The sequence below is a fragment of the Cricetulus griseus genome, chromosome 2, assembly GCF_003668045.3.
Source record: "Cricetulus griseus strain 17A/GY chromosome 2, alternate assembly CriGri-PICRH-1.0, whole genome shotgun sequence".
Lineage (NCBI taxonomy): Eukaryota > Metazoa > Chordata > Mammalia > Rodentia > Cricetidae > Cricetulus > Cricetulus griseus.
The window spans coordinates 380,899,069-380,918,102 of NC_048595.1; the positions used below are offsets into that span (position 1 = coordinate 380,899,069).

A 19,034-nucleotide genomic window follows, 5' to 3' on the forward strand; every position below is an offset into this window, starting at 1 on the left:
TTCTGAAAAGGACTCCATAGCTCAGGAACTCTCTTCACACAGTTCAAAGGTCTTCAGCAAACTAAACAATCGCCAGAGTGCAGCAACAGGAATGGGGACAGGAGAAAAGCTTTGTATCCAGAATATATAAAGAACTTGAAAGACTGAATAACAGAAGAACAAATAATCAATAAGCAGGTGAATGAATGGAACAAACTGTTCTCAAGAATACAAGTGGCTAATAAACACACGAAAAGATGTCCAACCTCCCTTGTCACCCGCGAAGTGCAATCCAGGCTACATCCCTCGGGGATGCAGTGGGTCAGAGTGCTTGTTCTGAAAACATGAGGACCTGTGTTTTGAATTCTTGGCACCCATGTAAAAAATAGATAAATTAAAAATGATTATAAAAGGGCATGGATACACATGTTTGTAAACCCAGCACTGGGGAGTGGAGGCAGGTGGATGCCAAGAGCTGTCTGAACAACCATTCTAAGATGAAATAGTGATTTTCCCGATCAGTGAGATCGTTCTGCAAGGTAATGAAGTGTGAAGCCATGGAGGAAGACACTGATATCATTCTCTGGCCTCTGCATGTGCATACACAGGCATGGACTGCACCCTGGCATGGACACACCTATACACAGAGACACACATACCACTAAAATCAAAAATTTAAGTGACATGGTTAATTTTTAAAAGCTCCAATATGTTTCTATCTGGAGTGAGATAGATTTAAAGGCAAACAAACAAACAATAACAAAGGCTGACCTTTGAAGAAAAGGAACCCTATATACTATGTGGGACTGGAAATAAGTGCAACCATTATGGAAATCAATATGCAAGGTTCTTTAAAAATTAAAAACAAGACTGCCATGTGATCCAGCTGTTTCACTCCTGGGTACACAATGAAGGACACTAAATCTGTACATCACAGAGATATTTAAGCATCCATGTTTATCATAACACCATTCATAATAGCCAAGCTATAGAGCCAGCCTGCGTGTCCATCTACAGATAAAGGGAAGAAATGTGGTGAATATACAATGGGGTTTTGTTCAGCCCTCAAGAATGAAATCATGTCACTTTCAGGAAAATGGAAAGAACTAGAGGTGATCATGTTCAGTGAAGTAAGCTAATCTCAGGCAGATATAACAAACATGCTTTCTCTTATGCACAGTCTAAATTTAAAAATAAAAGATGTCAATTCTCAGCCTTTTGGCTACTATTAAGTGTAAAAATAAGACATAGGAAAGTAAAAGGCGGACTGTCTGGATGAAGGGATGGAATAAAAGAGTGATGGGAATAAGTATGACTAAAGAACACTACAAACACATGGGGAATAGCAAGATGAAGACGTTGTTTTGTACCATGATTCTTCACTAATAAGAACACAGGTACTGGGCTGAGGAGATGGCTCAGATTTTAAGAGCATTGGCTGCTCTTTCAGAACCCCCAGGATCAGTTCCTAGTGTTCCCAGGATGGCTCACAACCATCTGTGACACCAGTTCCAAGGAATCTGGTGCCCTCTTCTGGCCTCCACAAGCATTGCACACACATGGTGCATATACATACACACAGGCAAACACATACACATAAAATAATAAATCTTTGTAAAATACGCACAGTGCATGTACACACACACACACACACACACACACACACACACACACACATAGCTAAGATGCCAGGAGAAGAAAATGAAGGGAAGCTTGGGTCACAGGCAACTCAAAATGGAAGGACAAAAGGATTACTGTGCCACAAATGCTTTTAGTATCATTCTTAAGGAAAATTTTCTGAAGGTTCAGAATTATTTCTAATACAAAGTTGAATTTTTTTAAAGATTTTATTTATTTATTATGTATACCACATTCTGCTTCCATGTATTATCTGCACACCAGAAGAGGGCGCCAGATCTCATAAGGGATGGTTGTGAGCCACCATGTGGTTGCTGGGAATTGAACTCAGGACCTCTGGAAGAGCAGTCGGTGCTCTTAACCTCTGAGCTATCTCTCCAGCCCACAAAGTTGAATTTTTAAATGAAGGTAACTATTAGAGAAGGATTATGGATCTAGAATTTAAACAAATGTAAGTATATGATCAATACAAATATTTTATAACCAGTCTCATACAGGTTTACATAATGTACTATCCCTCACACCTAATGATTCCCAAGTCTGCACAACTGAGTTGATATTTACTTAGCCTTGAAGTAGCAGCCTCAAAGCCTAGCACGGTTGTCTCAGTGTTCCCCCAAAGGATACATTTCTCTTCCCAATTTAGAACGTGTATAACTAGGAAATGAGGCCAGAGGGATGCTGGCTTATGGTACGCCTCTGGAGAAGCCTTTCCCGCAAAGGGCACCCGTGAATCTACTCCTGGCAGTGTGCATTTCACAGGTGTGGTAGTAGCAGGTCCTTAGAAGTGTTCCTAAAATGACAAAAGATGGCCAAGAACAGGTCAAATGTGTGGCTCAAGATGTGCTCAGTGATAAGATAAAAGAGACTGGGCACCAGGGGAGGATGAACAGTAAAGTACTTGCAAGGACCTGAATTCAATCCCTAGAAGCCACATTTAAAAAGCCGAGTATAATGACATGGGGTTACAATCCCAGTGCTGGGGAAAGAGGAGGATCCCTGAGGCTCACTGGTCAACCACCCTGGCCTATGAGGTAAGTCCCAGGCCAATGAGCAAACCTGTCTCCAAAACAAGGTGGACAGTCCCTGAGAAACAATATTTGACATTCTCTTCTGGTCTCCAGATGCACATGAACACACACATATACATGTGTACATACACACATACACATGTACACACACACAGGATGTAAGAGAATGAGAAGACACTTGCCAGATTACATCCAATAAACAGGCACACATATGGACAAACATGTGGACTTCGGGAAGCAAATTCTGGATCCTGTCTGCAAATGAAGGAGGATGTTTCACTATCTTTATCCACCACACTGAGTAGTCCCATAACCTTGGTCTCCAACTTAGCAAACCACAGGGCCAACACACAACTTAGTTCTCTGAAATCCATGGACTCACAGGCTTTTTTATTTATTAAATGGTCTGTGACTGGGATGCGGAGATGGCTCACAGGGTAAAATGATTGCTGCACCAACAAGAAGACCTGCGATCAGATCCCAGACACCTATCGAAAGGCTAGGCAGGGAAGCATGTACCTGTAACCCCATGCTGAAGGGGAGGAGAGACAGGTAAATAGTGGGCTTGGTGGCCAACCAGTCTAGCCAATCAGTGAGCTCCAGGTTCAGGGAGAGACCCTGTCTCCAAAAACAAGGTGGAGAGCAATGGAAAAAGACATTCAAAGTTGACCTCTGGCCTCCACACCACAGCTGTACACAGAGGCAAACACACACACACACACACACACACACACACACACACACGGGGCAGGAGTTCCTGTCAGTACTTAGAGACTCTTCATGGAAACAAAGGTGCAGAGCAGACCACAGCAAAGTCTAAAATGCCCCAACATTAAAGCATCCTGATACGGCTCTGCAAAGAACAATAGTGCTAAAGGATGGCTTCTGGAACACTCCATTCTAACTTCTAGGGCAAATTATTATGAAAGCTTTCTTGGTTTCAATGTACTTCCTGTTGGGATACCAACTGAGGAAGAAGGGTGTCACCCAGGCATCATGCTTGAGTTCACTCACAGTGACCTTGGCCCCTGTCACTGACCACAGATCCAGAGGCTCCAGGCCCGAGGAAGTATGCCTGGTGTTAGAGGGAGAGGACCCACTGTTTTAAAAGTCTCCAGTTTCCAGTAACTTCTTCTAAAAGTGATGTATATGTCGTAGTTTCTGTACTCTCCTTCTGCATAGCTGTTTAGCTTGGGTGATTGCTACCACTGTCAACTGACATCAGCCCATGCTGTAAGGACATAGCAAGGATTTTTTGTTGCTGTTTATTTTTTTAAGACAAGGTTTCTCTGGGTATCCCTAGCTGTCCTAGAACTCACTCAATAGGAACTCATATCAGTCCAAGCCTTGAACTTACAGAGATCAGTCTGCCTCTGTCTCCGGGTGCTGGCATTAAAGGCATGCGCCACCACCACCTAGCTAGAGATTGTATTTTAATTCTTCATTTGGCATAAAGTGTCTTCCCAGTGTTTACAAGGATAAATGGTCTTCTTATGTCAGAAATATTCCCATGTGACAGCCACCCCACCCTCAGCAGGTCCCCAAAAGAGTGAGAAACTCTGTCCACACAAAACCCTGGTGAATCAATGTTCATGGCAGCAACATCCACAAATGTCAGAGAGCAGAAACAACATAAAGACCCCAGAGGCTGGAAAGTTTGGGACCCAGAAGGCAGCCATGGAAAGGACTCCAGTGATGGCCTGGTGCAGCCCTGGGGAGTGCTGACCATGCTAAGTGAGAGTCGCCTAACTTGGAAACACACACTGGTGTGATTCCATTTGTATGAAACACTCGGCATTGTCAGGTATAATGGTACACTGCTTTTAAAGCCAGCACCTGGGAGTCAGAGGCAGGCAGATATCTGTGAGCTCAAGGCCAGCTGCATCTCCACAGTGAGTTCCAGGCCAGCTAGAGTTACATAGTGAGACACCAGAAGGAAGAGAAGGAAGGAAGGAAGGAAGGAAGGAAGGAAGGAAGGAAGGAAGGAAGGAAGGAAGGAAGGAAGGAAGGAAGGAAATAAGCATTTGACATCTCTGGTGTCAACAAGGGGATTAGTCACTCCTGGTAGATAAAAGGGGGTGGGTGGGAGAGACTCCTAATGAGCCTGGGCTCATTAGGTATTCAGGGCATATACATTCTATCTTAATTAAGCTGCTATTAAAAATGTAGACAGCACTGAGTCTCTCTGTCTCAGGCACTCTGATTCAGCATGTGATGCCCTCTGCTGTCATGTTACTACAGGAAGACCCTGAGAAAATGCCAGACAGCCTCTAAAACCAAAAGGAGGTCCTGGGGAGAGGAGCCATGTAACAGGATGCCATGTAGCATGTAACATGCTAAGGATGACTGAATACAGACTTCTAACTCACTGAGCAGGCAGCCACAACCCTGGAAAAAGAGAGGTAGGCCATCCTCAGAACACTGGGGAAAACTGAAGACACTGTCTTGAACTGTGGGCTTTGTGGGACCCAGACACAGAGGTAATGTAAACGCAGAGAACCATGTGTGGGAACAAATGGACTCCTAGAGCTCTGCCCACCGAGAAGGTTCAGGTGACAGTCTCCCAACAATGTGAGCGGCCCTCTCCCCGCTGGCTCTAGGCATCTTCATCCATCCAGAGTGAGAAGAGCTCTGGAGAGTGGGTGACTCCAGGACTCAGCCAAGGCGGCTACAAAAAAAAGGTTGATCTGTCTTAGAAGGCCAGCAAGTCCTCAGGAGTAATAGAGTGTGTCCAAGGCTGGGGGAAACACAGTAGAGGGGCTCCTGCTGGCTGCACAGGGATAATTTAAACCCTAAAGTGAATAAATAATGGATTCATAACCCACTTACTAGGTGACCTCCAGTCCCCGTAAATATGTAAACAGTGGATGAACAGATTGAAAGTCAGATGAGAAATGGAATATTTACTAATCTGAATGTTTCCCTCATGGAATATTAACTACAAAGTGCACACCCCAGAAAGCCTGAGAGATTTCTGTTTGTGAAGTGGCCAAGACAAGTGTCAGCAGCTCTGGGACACACTGGAATCAAGTGCAGCCTAAGAAGAGCTGGAGGTCACAGCCAGGACACCCCCACTGCCAGGACACGCCTACCAGTGATGCTGCCAACACCTGCTCCTAAGGAAAACCCAGTCAAACCCACAAGGGGACTTCTGCAGTAGCAAAATGCACAGCCTGGGAAAGACAGGGGAACTGACCCAGACTAACAGTAATGAATGGTTACCCAAATGAAGGGCAGGACCTGACCGTAACCTAGACCTACAAGATGGGTGTGGGGCAAATGCACAAGACTCTGGGGTTGGGCTGGGAGTCATTCAGAAAGGGAAGCCTCTACTTGAATGGCTGGGTTGGGGCAGATAGGAGGCAACACCTTGGTTTAAAGGAAATCCACACTACAGCACCTGTGGGTAACAGAGAGCTTTTTCTCAAGTGGCTTAGGAAAAACGTTCTACTGGTTCTACACCCAGCTTGCCTATGAAGTGACAGACTGAAAGTTTTGGGGAATAGGAGAAAGCAGGCTTTGTTTTGGAGGAAGTTGAAACCTAGAAGGGGCAGGTAGTGGGAGAGCTTCCAGTTCTCAGGGGTATTTAGCTTCAGGCCAGGCCACAATCACTGCTCAGCGCATGTGCCTAAAACCCAACGGAAAACCCAGGCTTATTCAGCTACATGAGCATGAGAACAGCATCAAACTGCCCTCGAAATTCGTACAGCTATACCCACAAATTAGTCAAGTTCCAGACCTCATCAGAGAAGTTTCTCTGTGCAGTGGATGGTGGATGGGACAGAAACTCACAACCGGTCAAAGTGGAGAGAGTGTCATTGGAGTGTTCATCTGCAAATGGAAATTCTGTAGCACACACACACACACACACACACACACACACACACACACACACACACACACCATACACGCACACACACACACACACACACACACACACATGCGCACATATACACATGCACATTCACACACGCACACAAGGAGAGAGAGAGAGAGAGAGAGAGAGAGAGAGAGAGCTCAAAGACCATTATGCAACAGCTGGGGAGCCTGCATGGGACCGAAAAGGTCCTCTGCATGTGGGTGACAGTTGTGTAGCTTGATCTGTTTGTGGGGCCCCTGGCAATGAGGCCAGGATCTATCCTTGGTGCATGAGATGGCTTTTGCAGCCCATTCCCTATGGTGGGATGCCTTGTTCAGCCTTGATGCAGGGTGGAGGATCTTTGTCCTGCCCCAACTTGATGAGCCAGGCTTTGTTGACTCCCCATGGGAGTCCTTACCCTTTCTGAGGAATGGATGGGGGAAGGAGAGGGGGAGGAAATGGAGGGGAGGGAGGGGAACTGTAGTTGGTATGTAAAATGAACAAATTTTTTTTTAAAAGACCATTGTGGAAATGGGGATAGAGAGCAAGTTCATAAGAGCCAGGGGTTATGGAGGACCAGAGCAGAACAGCGTCTTCTAAAGAAGAGCTTACAGCATCTGTGAAGGACTGTACAATGCCTGCACAAGTTGGAGCCAGTCAACATTGCAGCATGGAGGAGGATGGGCCTCAGGAGCCCCACCCCCAGCTGAGAAGCTAGGGGCAGTTTGTGGCATCTGAGGGGTGCAGACAGTTTCTTTAAGGATGTGGCTTCTGATAGGTCAACCATGCTCCAGTGGATGGCCCACACCCAGGAGTACGTAGGCAGCACAAACTGGACTTAGTGGGCTATTCAAAGATAAGAGGACATAAAGTTGGGAGGGGCTGGTGGGTCTGGGAGGAGTTAGAGAAGGGGATGGATATTCTCAGAATACATTATATATAAATCCTCAAATAGTTCATAGAATAGTATATTTTAAAGGAGAGAAAGAACTGTCTTTCTGGCCAATGGGGACTAATATGGAGAAGCAAGAACAACTATAGCACCTAGAGGAGAGGGCGGGGTAGACACCCACTTTCTGGTGCTATAAGCTCTGCCCAAGTGTCTAACTGACCTTAGGGAACCACATGTGTACAAGAGTCAAAGCAGCACGGCTAAACATAAAAGATCTAAACTAAGATATGAGGCTCTGCCCTCTGCAGGCAAGATAGAGTTTTTATACTTAGCTGTCTACCAAAACTAAGCGTCTTCAGAGGGACAGACAGAAGACAGAAGCTTGGCAACATCCGCAAACACGGTTGGAGCCTCTTATGTTGTGGAATATCTGTTTCACCAGGCAAAGATGTGTTATATTTATGTTGCAGAATATTACTTTAACTATGTAAAAGTGTGCTGCTTTTGTTTATGCTGCAATTGTTTTAATGATGTAAGGATGTGTGTGCTTATTTATGTAAAGAGGTATTGCATTGTGTTCACCTTGCCTGCCTAAGGCACCTGATTTGTCTAATAAAGAGCTGAACATCCAATAGCTAGGCAGAGAAAGGACAGGCAGGGCTGGTGGGCAGAGAGAATAAGTAGGATGAGAAATCTAGACTCGGGAAGAATGAGAGAAGGAGGGGAGAATGAATGGGGCAAGAAGCCAGGCAGCTGACAGCCAGACAGGAGAAGCAGTGAAAATAAGATGGGGCGGGCGGTAAAAAAGCCCTGAAGCAAAAGGTAGACAAAGAGAAACAGGTTAATTTAAGTTAAAAGGGCTAGCCAGAAACAAGCCTAAGCTAGGCTTAGCATTTAAAACTAATAAGCTTCTGTGTCATGATTTGGAAGTTGGTTGGTGTCCCAAAAGAAAAAGCCTGGTACACACATGTGGCTGCTAAGCTCTAGAGATGTGGCCAATACAAGTGATTAATTGTTTTACACTTTATTCAGGGCTCACTACCTAAATTTCAAAAATCATATTGATTCCATTATTGAGAAATGTCTAAGTGTGCTTTTGAAAAGCAAAGGATGTGAATTCTTTGTTTCGAGCAGAAGTTTCACAAGATCATAGCCAGATCAAGTATTTCCAATGAAGATGCTGAAACCGTATGTGAGTGTATACTCACCATGTTTAAAGACTTCAGACATGAAAAGAAGGTAAAACACTAACAATTTCAACAGTGAAAACATTAAATGCAATAATATTTGAACATTCATGATTGAGGAAACCATTATTAAAATCAGCAAGATGGTTCAATATGGGGGGGGGGGGCATGCTTCCAAGACTGACAACCTGAGTTCAATTTCTGGGATCCAGAGGTAGGAGAGAACTGATTCTCACAGTTGTCTTCTATTTCTGCATACACTCCATGTAATGTACACACACACACACACACACACACACACACACACACACACACACGCACGCACGCACGCACGCACGCACGCACGCACGCACTCACGCACACATGCACACTAAAAAAATAGAGAAAGAAAGTAAGGAAGGAAGGAAGAGTTCATTTAATCTATTATTTACCTTTTAATGTGGCTGCTAGAAAATTTACCTGTATGGCTCATGCATTATTTCACTGGACCAATCTGGTCTGTGTCATTATCCAACATACTCTAATATGAACATCAATGAAAGCCAACCCTTCTCAAAAGATAAGGCCATTGGTGGGGACCAAGTCAGGGATGAGCAACATGCTAGATGTACCAGATAAGGACCTGCGAGCAGCTCTTTCAACTGTGTTTAAGGAAGTAAGAGAGACAAATGGAAGAGGGAAATCTAAACAAGGAGAAAGGGGAACCAAATGAAATTCTAGATGTCAATAAATGATGTCTAAAGATGCAGGCTCAGGGGATGATGAACCAATAGCAACAAGAAGAGGGTAGTAAAAACCCAGGCAGTTTGGGAATAAATAAATACCTGATATCCAATCTTGAAAATACAGAGAATATGATGTTTTAAAACAGAGAAATGTGAGAGCCCACAGGGACAATACCAAATGCCCGAAAAGGGAGAAGATGGGTCTAAAAATACATTTGACTAAAAATGACTGAGAACTTCCAAAAAAACAAAACTGAACAGAGGAGAACCTTGATGAACAATGTGATATGCCCAAGAAGAAACAAAATCCAGAATACAGGTGTTGTCTTGAGGCCAGGGCTTCACTAGATTGTCCAGGTTGGCTTCCAACTAGTTATGTAGCCCAGGCTATCCTGGAATTTGAGATCCTCTTGCCTTAGCTTCCCTAGTGCTGGGGTCACAGTGTGTTTCACCACACCCCATTTAAATTACAGTTTTTTTAAAAGTCAGTGGAAGAAATGTGATGAACTCCTGGAGTTAAAAAAAAAAATGAGAACTTGGTGACATCTACAGTCCACTGAACTACTGTGTTCATAACACTTCATCCCCTGTGTTAGTTATATGCAAATAGCCTGGGGTGGTGTATACATCAAATTCTAACATGAAATGGGCTTTTAAAGGCACTAGCATAGCATGAAGCCAGAGTATGATTAAGAATGAATAAAGGAGTAACACATGATTACATGTGCGTGCACATGTGTGCAGAAGTTCAATTCTCATGCTGGAAAGGACGCTGCTGACGCCCCAGCTGACTCTTCATTCTTGCAGTTGCTATGATGCACACAAACCTACTAATGTTGAAACCCTACCAGGTTTACTCTCCTTTCCTTGAGGGCCCGTAGGGCTTGTAAGAGAAATCTTTACTCTTTTAACTACCCTGGTTGGGGTAAACCAGTAATTGGCCCAAGGATCCTCATCATCCACATACCTCTCCAGGCCTGGCATCATCCCAGGGCCTGTGCACACACATGCAGAGGCCAGAAGTCAGCAGTGCCTTTCTTCCTCTGTCACTGGCTGGCTATAGACCTGTCTGTCCCCACCTCTCCCCTCATCCCCAGCACTGATGACAGATGCGTACTAATGTGTGTTTATATGTGGTTCTGGGGATCCAGACTTGGATCCTCAAGCTTGCATGGCAGCCACCACATCTTCTACAACACCTGCCCCACCCAGAAGTTCACAACATCCTGACCCAGAAGTTGAACCCAGGATGCATGCCATTAATCCCAGCACTTGAAGGGCAGAGGCAGGAAAACTTCTGTGAGTTCAAAGCCAGCCAGATCTACATAGTGAATTCTAGGATAGCAAGAGCTACAGAGTGAGACCTTATCTCAAAAAATAAGTTAGCAAACCAACAAATCATTGAATATATATAAACTGACCTAATACTTCTATCTAGAAGTTTTTTAAAGGAAGAAAATGACAGGCACACTGTTGTGTGCAAAATACGAGCAAGTGAACACTAGTCATGTCATCAGAATTGGTGGAAACTCGAGTGAATGAGGAACAGTGATCACAACTCCAGTTGCTCACGTAGTTCAGTGAAAAGACAAAACAGGCCATGTGCTCCTCTGCCAGTCCCGTTCCCCCACCCCCACCCCACCACTGGCTTTTCCAGATCAGCCCATAATGAATGTCACTTGTCCTACCTGTGACAGCAACTCCTGGAATTGCTCTTTTGTGAGCGGCAGGAGGAAGGCTACGATGACGCGCTTCAGCTCCCCCTTTGTCACCGTCTGGCTGTGGGTCGGGTCAAGTACCTGGAAGATCTTTTTCATTTCATCCCTTCTGCTGGAAATCTTTTGAGACAGAATCCGTTCAATGTCTAGGAAGGTCAGCATTGGGTTGACAATAGCTGTGGCTGTGGATGAGACAGAGATACCAATGAGTCTGCTTAGACCAATACGCAACACAGACTACAGAGCCCAGCTTTCTCTCTCATTTTCCTCTATCTACTCATTTAATGGCTCAACAAAGAAAATCTAGCTTTCACCTCTGGAAGTTGGCTAGCAAAGGATCACACCCACAGGGAAAGAGGTGAAGGTGACCTTCCCTACAAGGACATGGAATATGAGAAGAAAGCTTGAGGAGTGGAAGAAAAGCATCTCATAAGTCAATCTTTATTTTTACAATTTGTTTGTGTGTGTGTGGTGTGCATGTATATATATGTGTGTATGTATGTATGTATATGTATATAAATATGCACACTATATATATATATATATATGGAATGTATATATGGTTTATGGAATAGCATGATATGTGTATGGCAGTCAGAAGGCAGCTTGGGGGAGTGGGCTCTCTCTTTCCACAATGTGGGTCCCAGGTACCAAATTCGAGTCATCAAGCTTGACAGCAAAGTGTCTTTATCTGCTGAGCCACCTCAACAGTCCTCAATAAGTCTTTATTGTGTGTCTGAGTACATGTATGTTCATGTGAGTGCACATAGATGGGAAAATGCCAATGTGGAGGTCAGAAGTCAACACTAGATATCTTCCCTAATCTCTGCTCTACCTTGTTTCTTGAGACAAGGCCTCTCATTAAACCTAGGGCAGTGGTGGAGCATGTCTTTAATACACTCAGGAGGCAGAAGCAGGTGGATCTCCATGAGTTCAAGGCCAGCCTGGTCTATAGAGCAAGTTCCAGCACTGCCAGGGCTACACACAAAAAAACCCTGTCTCAAGAAATGAAAGAAATGAGAGAGGGGGGGTTAATAATAATAAAGAATTTTATTTAAACAAACAAAAAAACTAGAGCTAACAGACCAGCAAAACCCAGGGACCCTCCTGTTTCCCACTCCCTAGCAGGGGTTACACCACTATTCTTGATAGGTGCTGGGGATCTAAACTCAAATTCTCAGGTTTGCCTGGCAAGCACTTTATCCAAGAGCCATCTCCTCAACCCCTAGATCAACCTTTACAGTGTCCTATCTACCTTCTATGATCTTGACAGTTTGAGGGAAAATCTTTGGTTGACTAGGATCCTTTTCCTTCTCAAGGCTGGAGATGTGATCAGCCTGGGTGTGGAAAGGTGGCATGAAAATGTTTAACATGGTCTAAGTAAAGGTCAGGGGCTTCAACTTCCTGGAGGCAGGGGTAGTCCCAACTGATGCTTCAGGTCTCATAGGTCCACAGGTCACCCATGAGAGGGGACAGGCTATAGGCCTTCCTGACTTCTATTGCAGACAGAAACAATTGTGGAGAGAGATGTAATAATTCGATAGACCCCAGAGCACCCCTCAGGGCAGGTGTGTAAGCACTGGGTGCTCTGTTTGATATTCCACAGCTGGCTGAGCAAAGAGGATGCTGAGGACAGCGGCTGGGCAAGCCCCTCACATTTACTACAAAAGCCTTTTCTTGCACAGCAGATTCCAAGTGTGACAAAAGTTTCAAGGCCTTGTCTTTTTAATGGTAGTCAGGGAGCCCAGGCTCTAGCTACTTCTCTTAGAATATGTTTTCTTTTCCTTTCTTTCTCTTTCTTTCTCTTTCTCTTTCTTTCTTTCTCCTTCCTTCCTTCCTTCCTTCCTTCCTTCCTTCCTTCCTTCCTTCCTTCCTTCCTTCCTTCCTTTCTTTCTTTCCTTCTATCAGCCTGAGGAGAGTGAAGGCTTTCACCTCAGGTGGTCTGGGCCAGATAAGAGATTCAGAGGGCACCTCAGTGACAGGTAGAATCATTCCCAGGGCACTCTTGGGTCACACTATAAGCTGCCTGAGTCACCTTTTCTCAAAGGTGGTACAGGGAGGCAACATGGGCTCCCCATTCATGCTGTGGTGGTTATCTGTCCCACTGTCACCTAGGGTTAGGCTGTGGGCAATTCCTCTTTATCACAGCCAAGGGCTGTACAAATCCCACTGAAGAGCTTAAGGAGACTTGGATGCCTCTCACTCCCAATGCTCACGACTTCTCCAGGAAGGTATCTGGGACACCAGAATGGGAAGTAAGGTGCAAAGACAAGCTCGGATATATGCAGGCCACTGAAGACCTAGAAAGGAAAGGAGGTAACAGAAAGTGGTGGCACTGTGTGGAGAGCCTCTGAGACCTTTAAAAAGGAGGACTATTGCTGTTGTGGCAAGTAGGGTTTACCATTCCAGAGCTGCTGACCAGACACCTGTCACTGTCATGCCCTGTTCCTGGTGCCAAGAACACTGCAGTGGGCAGACCTACCCAGTCTACCATCTGGAGGGGACAAGACAGACAAGGGGCAGGCAGCCAGTATGCCACAGGGTGATGACAGATGGTTGTGAATGCAGCAAGGATGGCAAGCGATCAGCAGTATGGGAAGGTGTCACCATGGCCTAGTCTAGCCAGGCAGTCCAGAATCCCTCCCCAGGGAGCTTGAGAGCCAAGATCAGAATGTTAGAAATGAGCCAGCCAGCTAGCAAGCAAGCAAAGGTGACCATATTCTAAACATGGACCATAGCAGTTCTGTAAGAGCTCTATGTAGGAATGACCTGAGTCTGTCTATGAGAACAGAGACAAGGGTGGCTGTGGGGGAAGGAGGAAGAGCCAAAGTTAGGAAAGGGGGAATACCTGCATGTGGGCTTCAAGCACCTAGGCAAAGGATCCAGGTTTTGTTTTGTTTTTGAGACAGAGTTTCTCTGTGTAACTACCCTGGTTGTCCTGAAACTCACTCTGGCCTTGAACTCAGAGATCCACCTGCCTCTGCCTCCCAAGTGCTGGGATTAAAGGTTTGTGCCACCACTGTCTGGCCCAGGGATCATGAGGGAAACAACATCAATACATCATTCTGGCTACTACAAAGAACGGACTCCAGGGACAAGAAACAAGGGAAGAGGATCAGAGATGTCTTACATCAAGCCCATAAGGAAATGGGTGTGGCTTGACCCTGGTGCTACCCTGGATGTGGACCACAAACTGGCAAACACAGACATGGTCTGCTGGCTCTTGCACCAACCAGATCTTGCAGTGTGGCCTGGGAACTGGAAGAGTCTGAAGAAGTAGATCAGGACCCTGCCTCCACGCTCAGTGTGAGGACCCAGACCAATGATGGTACCACTGAATGAACACTAGGACAAAAGACCTTGTGGAGCTTGAGTAAGATGTCTGCAACCAAGGTGCAAACAGAAAGCCAGCCAAGCAGCAGGTATGTGCCCTGGAGCCTAGTGGGGAAATTTGCCTAGAACTGATTAGATTGCTTGCACATGATATTCCATGACATAAAGCCAGGGGAGAGACAGTAGGAAGGGGATGGGACAGAGAGCCTGAAGGCAGAGGAAGGCTCCAGAACCTGCCATCAGACCCTGAGGATGCTCAGCAAGGCGGGAGCCCCTCCACGCTCCCATTTCCTCTTCCAGCCGCTGAGACTCTCAGCAGCAGCTGGTTCCCACAGAGGAGCAGTGTGGTGAGAATCAGCTAGAGTGACAGCAATTCCTCAGCCCACTGGGTGTCACAGGGGACCCTCTTCACAATGCACGCTTCCACCCTGAGATCTCTTCTCAGACTTTTTGTGTATTTTTTAATTGCTTTCCAAGAAGCCCCAACTTGGCACTCAGAGCTGTGATTTAAAGACAGCAGACAGTATTAACTGGAAATGATATAGAAATTCTGGAGAGCAGCTTTTGGTTTCACAAGTCCCATGCAGCCCCACAGACTAGAAATGAAAGCCAGACCCAAACCTCCTCAACTGCTGCTAGGAGGACCAACCAACCAACGCCATCTTTCTGGAGGGCATCTGGGCAAGCTTTCCATTGTCAGTTTAGGAACTAAAGAATTACAACAGACCGCCACTCTAGCCCTGCCATGACAGCAAGCAAGAGGAGTTAAACCACGCCAAGACCCTAAGATACAACAGAAACCAAATATCACAAAGGACAAGCTGTTCCTCAACAGCCCAGAAAGACAGTGCCTTCTCTCCACAGAGAGGAGGGAGCAGACACAGCACAGACCAGAAGGAAACAACCCCATATTCAGTAGCCACATGTACTGGTGGGCAGACAATAATCCCAGAGCCTTGGTCAACTCCATGTGAGGAGAAGCCAGGCAGGTGGCAGAGAACTATATAATAGCATCCTTGCATATCAGGTCTCCCACAGCCAAGGTAGCTATTCTCCAAAAGCTGGTGGCTACAGGGGGAAGAGGTAAGGCAAATCCTTCTGCAACGAATGGAGACTCTGCCCATGGAATATCAGGGGCCTGCTGCAGGTTCAAGGAAAGGCAATTGCAATGGCTTGAAAGTTTGTGGCCCCCACAGAGAGTGGCACTATTAGAAGGAGTAGCTTTGTTGGAGTGGGTGTGGCCACTGTGGAGGTAGGCTTTGAAGTCTCATATATGCTCAAGCCACACCCAGTGCTTAGACCACTTCCTGTTGCCTGCAAGCCAAGATGTAGGACCCTCAGCACCTTCTCCAAACCATGTCTGCCTGCATGCTGCCTTGCTTCCTGCCATGATGATAATGGACTAAATCTCTGAGCCTCGACAATCAAATGTTTTTCCTTTATAAGAGCTGTCATGGTCATGTTGTCTCTTCACAGCAATAGAAACTCTAAGATATTCCTCCACATGCAGAAGCTGTTGGTGGAGCTGGCAAGCAAAAAATACTCTGGATATCCAACCCAACCACCATGACCCAAATCCAGGATGGCTATGATGCAGGAGATAGCCCCTGAAGACCCTGGCTTAGCATCAGACTACATGGAATGAAAGAACCAGTGAGTGTGAAGTTGAAATACAAAGATAAAAACTTTTACCTTACTATTTCCATCTGTATTATTTGTGTGTGTGTGTGTGTGTGTGTGTGTGTGTGTGTGTGCCACCTGCATGACCTACAAAGGCCAAAAGGAGGCATCAGATTCCCTGGAGCTGGAGTTGCAGGCCATTATGAGCTGCTTGATGTGGTGCGGGAAGTAGAGCTCCAGTCCTCTGCAAGAACAACAAGTGCTCTTCATAGCTGAGCCACTGCTCCAGCCTCAGATATTTGATATTATCTGCTTGTACAAGTTACACAGCTACATCTACAAATCCATGTGCAATCATTGACAACAGAGTGTTGAATTGCTAGTGGTGCCCACTGGGAGGAAAGAGTGGTGATGTCAAATACACAAACACTTACATAAAAGTGTATTGTGCCAGAGGGGAAGGGTATGCATATACTTGGGCACTTTGGTACATGCACATACCTGTGTGTGGAGGCCAGAAGTCAACTCAAGCATCCTTTTCTATCACTTTCTACTCTATTTTTTAAAGTAGGGTCTCACACTTGGCCTGGAGCTTACAACTTGAACAAGGCTGACTGGCTGGTCATTGATCTCCAAGGATCTGCCTGTTTCTGCCTCCATCGTGCTGGGATTCCAGGCAAACACCACTCACTGCCAGGCTTTTTCACTGTGTTCTAAGGATCAAACTCCTGACCTCATGCTTGCTCAGAGGCACTTTACCACCTGAGTGGTCTCCCCACCTCTGTAGACATAGCTATAAAAAGAATTTAGATTTATTTTATGTGTGTGAGCATTTTGCCTGTGTATATGCGTACCATATGGGTGCCTGGTGCCTGTGGAGGTCAGAAGAAGGCATCGTATCACCCTGTAGTTACCATGATTGTGAGCTGCCAAGTGGGTGCTGGGAACCTAGCCCAGGTGCTCAGAAATAACAACCAGTGCTCTTAACATCTTAAGAGATAAGATCCATATCTCCAGCCCCAGAAATAACTTTTAAAAAGACAAACAATGTCGGTGAATTTTTTAGTATGAATGGCACAGCCCCATCGAAAGAAAACTTATGCCCGCTAGTAATAAAGATCAATCCACCCTATGGAAATGAGCAACCAATAGAACAGACAACTCACAGGGCAAAAAGCACACCAGCTACCCCTGAGAATGGGAATTTAAATCCTTATTGAACAAATGCCATTAGGGGCTTAGGAGACTGCTCAGTGGATAAAGCTTGCCACGCAAACATGATGGCCAGAGTTTGGCTCCCAAAAACCCATGTAACACGGAAGGCAGGGGTAGTACCTGTAACTCCAGCATACCTTGACACTAAGATAGGACATAGAGACACAGTCCCTAGACACTCAAAGCCCAGCTAGCCTGGCCTATGCAGCAGTAAAGAAGGGAACCTGCCTCAAATAAGGTAAAAGGCAAGGACTGACATCTAAAGTTGTCACACCCACTTGTGTGATTCACACACACACACACATACCAGTGTGTGTGCAGGCATTCACATGTGTGAGCATACACACATACACTTAAAAAAAAAAGGAAATGTAATTAAAACATAAATGTAAGCCAGGCAATGGTGGCGCACGCCTTTAATACCAGCACTCAGGAGGCAGAGGCAGGTGGATCCTTGTGAGTTCAAGGCCATCTTGGTCTACAGAACAAGTTCCAGGACAGCCAAAGCTACACAGATAGTCCCTGTCGCAGGAACAAAAAAAAAAAAAAAAAAAAAAAAAAAAAACTGTAAATGTAATTACTTCTGCTAATGTACAAGATCTTACAAGATAATATTCTGTTAGGAAACTTATCAGTGAATGCCTGTATTGATATCAATAATATTCTTTGAGGGAAGCACACATGGACCAGCTTCTGGAAGGTCTTTTAGTAGTGTTTAAGAACTCTGGGAGATAGATGCCTGGACTCAGTAGCCCCTTCACACTAGTCTCCTCTGCTCTATCAGGGATGTCAAGTATACTAAGACCATCCCCCTGCACTGTTCTGTAGACATGAAGCTGTAAGCTGGAATGGCTCAGCATTTTACTATGTCATTTTTGTCATCAGAAACCACATTAGCACTTGGGAGGCAGAGGCAGGTGGACCTCTGTGAATTCCAGGCCAGCCTCGTCTACAGAGCGAGTTCCAGAACAGCCTCCAAAGCCACAGAGAAACCCTGTCTCGAAAAACCAAAAAAAAAAAAAAAAAAAAAAAAAAAAAGGAGGATGAAGAGGAAGATGAGGAAAAAAATTAGATGTACACCTTAAACTCATCATAAAAACATGAATTTGATTTAGATGTAAATCTCAAAACTATGAAATTGGAAGGTGTGTAATGGATGTCTGGGAGAAGAGTTCGTGGGAACATAATTCTTCTGCAAGCAAGACTACTGGGGGACAGGCCTGCTCCAATAAGTACAACTGTCATTTACTGAGTAACGCAACCATAAAGCTGACAGAGTCCAGCCTGGGTTCAAATCCTGACCATTCACTTTAAAACTACCCATAACTTTGAAGAAAGTGGCTTGATGGGCCCATGTCTGCATTTCCCCACACAGGATATAGGGAGGGTATCGGAACATGACTCTCGGCATGCCTTTAACTGAGCCCGTGTTACAGTAAGTGGTGTCTGTGGACACCACTTGGGAGCACTCACCTGACGAAGAGGGTCTGCATAAATCTTGGGAACCAGTCTTTGAACGCCCTCTGCATGGTGAGGAGTGGGGGCGAGAACCCTTCAGCTTCTGGGTTTTGGGGTACAGACTATGCCAGTCTGGTAAGATCGACATTTTGTGCATTAAATCCCTGTGAGAAGAAACAGCAAATTACAGCATCTTTGTCATGCAAACATGACCAACTCCCAGGATGCTCCTGTCTGACCATCCTTAAGGGGAACACTAAGTCTTGTTCAGATACTTTTCAGCAAATCCAAATAACTTCAAAAGGGAAGAGATAAAGATTGTTTGAGTGTTATTTTCTTGGTCCTTCTCTGCTTAATCACTGGCCTGACCTTGTTTCTT

General features: G+C 45.3%; 1 protein-coding gene across 1 annotated transcript in view; it reads right to left on the reverse strand.

Annotated features, from left to right (window-relative positions):
- The window catches only part of Efcab6 (EF-hand calcium binding domain 6), a 170,663-nt gene extending 151,851 nt beyond the window's left edge, over window positions 1–18,812 (reverse strand). Inside the window, exons 1-2 of the mRNA XM_035439192.1 lie at window positions 18,671–18,812; window positions 11,000–11,211 (exon numbers count right to left, since the gene is read on the reverse strand). Coding sequence (XP_035295083.1) covers window positions 11,000–11,211; window positions 18,671–18,812 — 354 coding nt within the window. The remainder of the gene's footprint in view (window positions 1–10,999; window positions 11,212–18,670) is intronic.
- Between the last annotated feature and the right edge of the window lie 222 nt (window positions 18,813–19,034).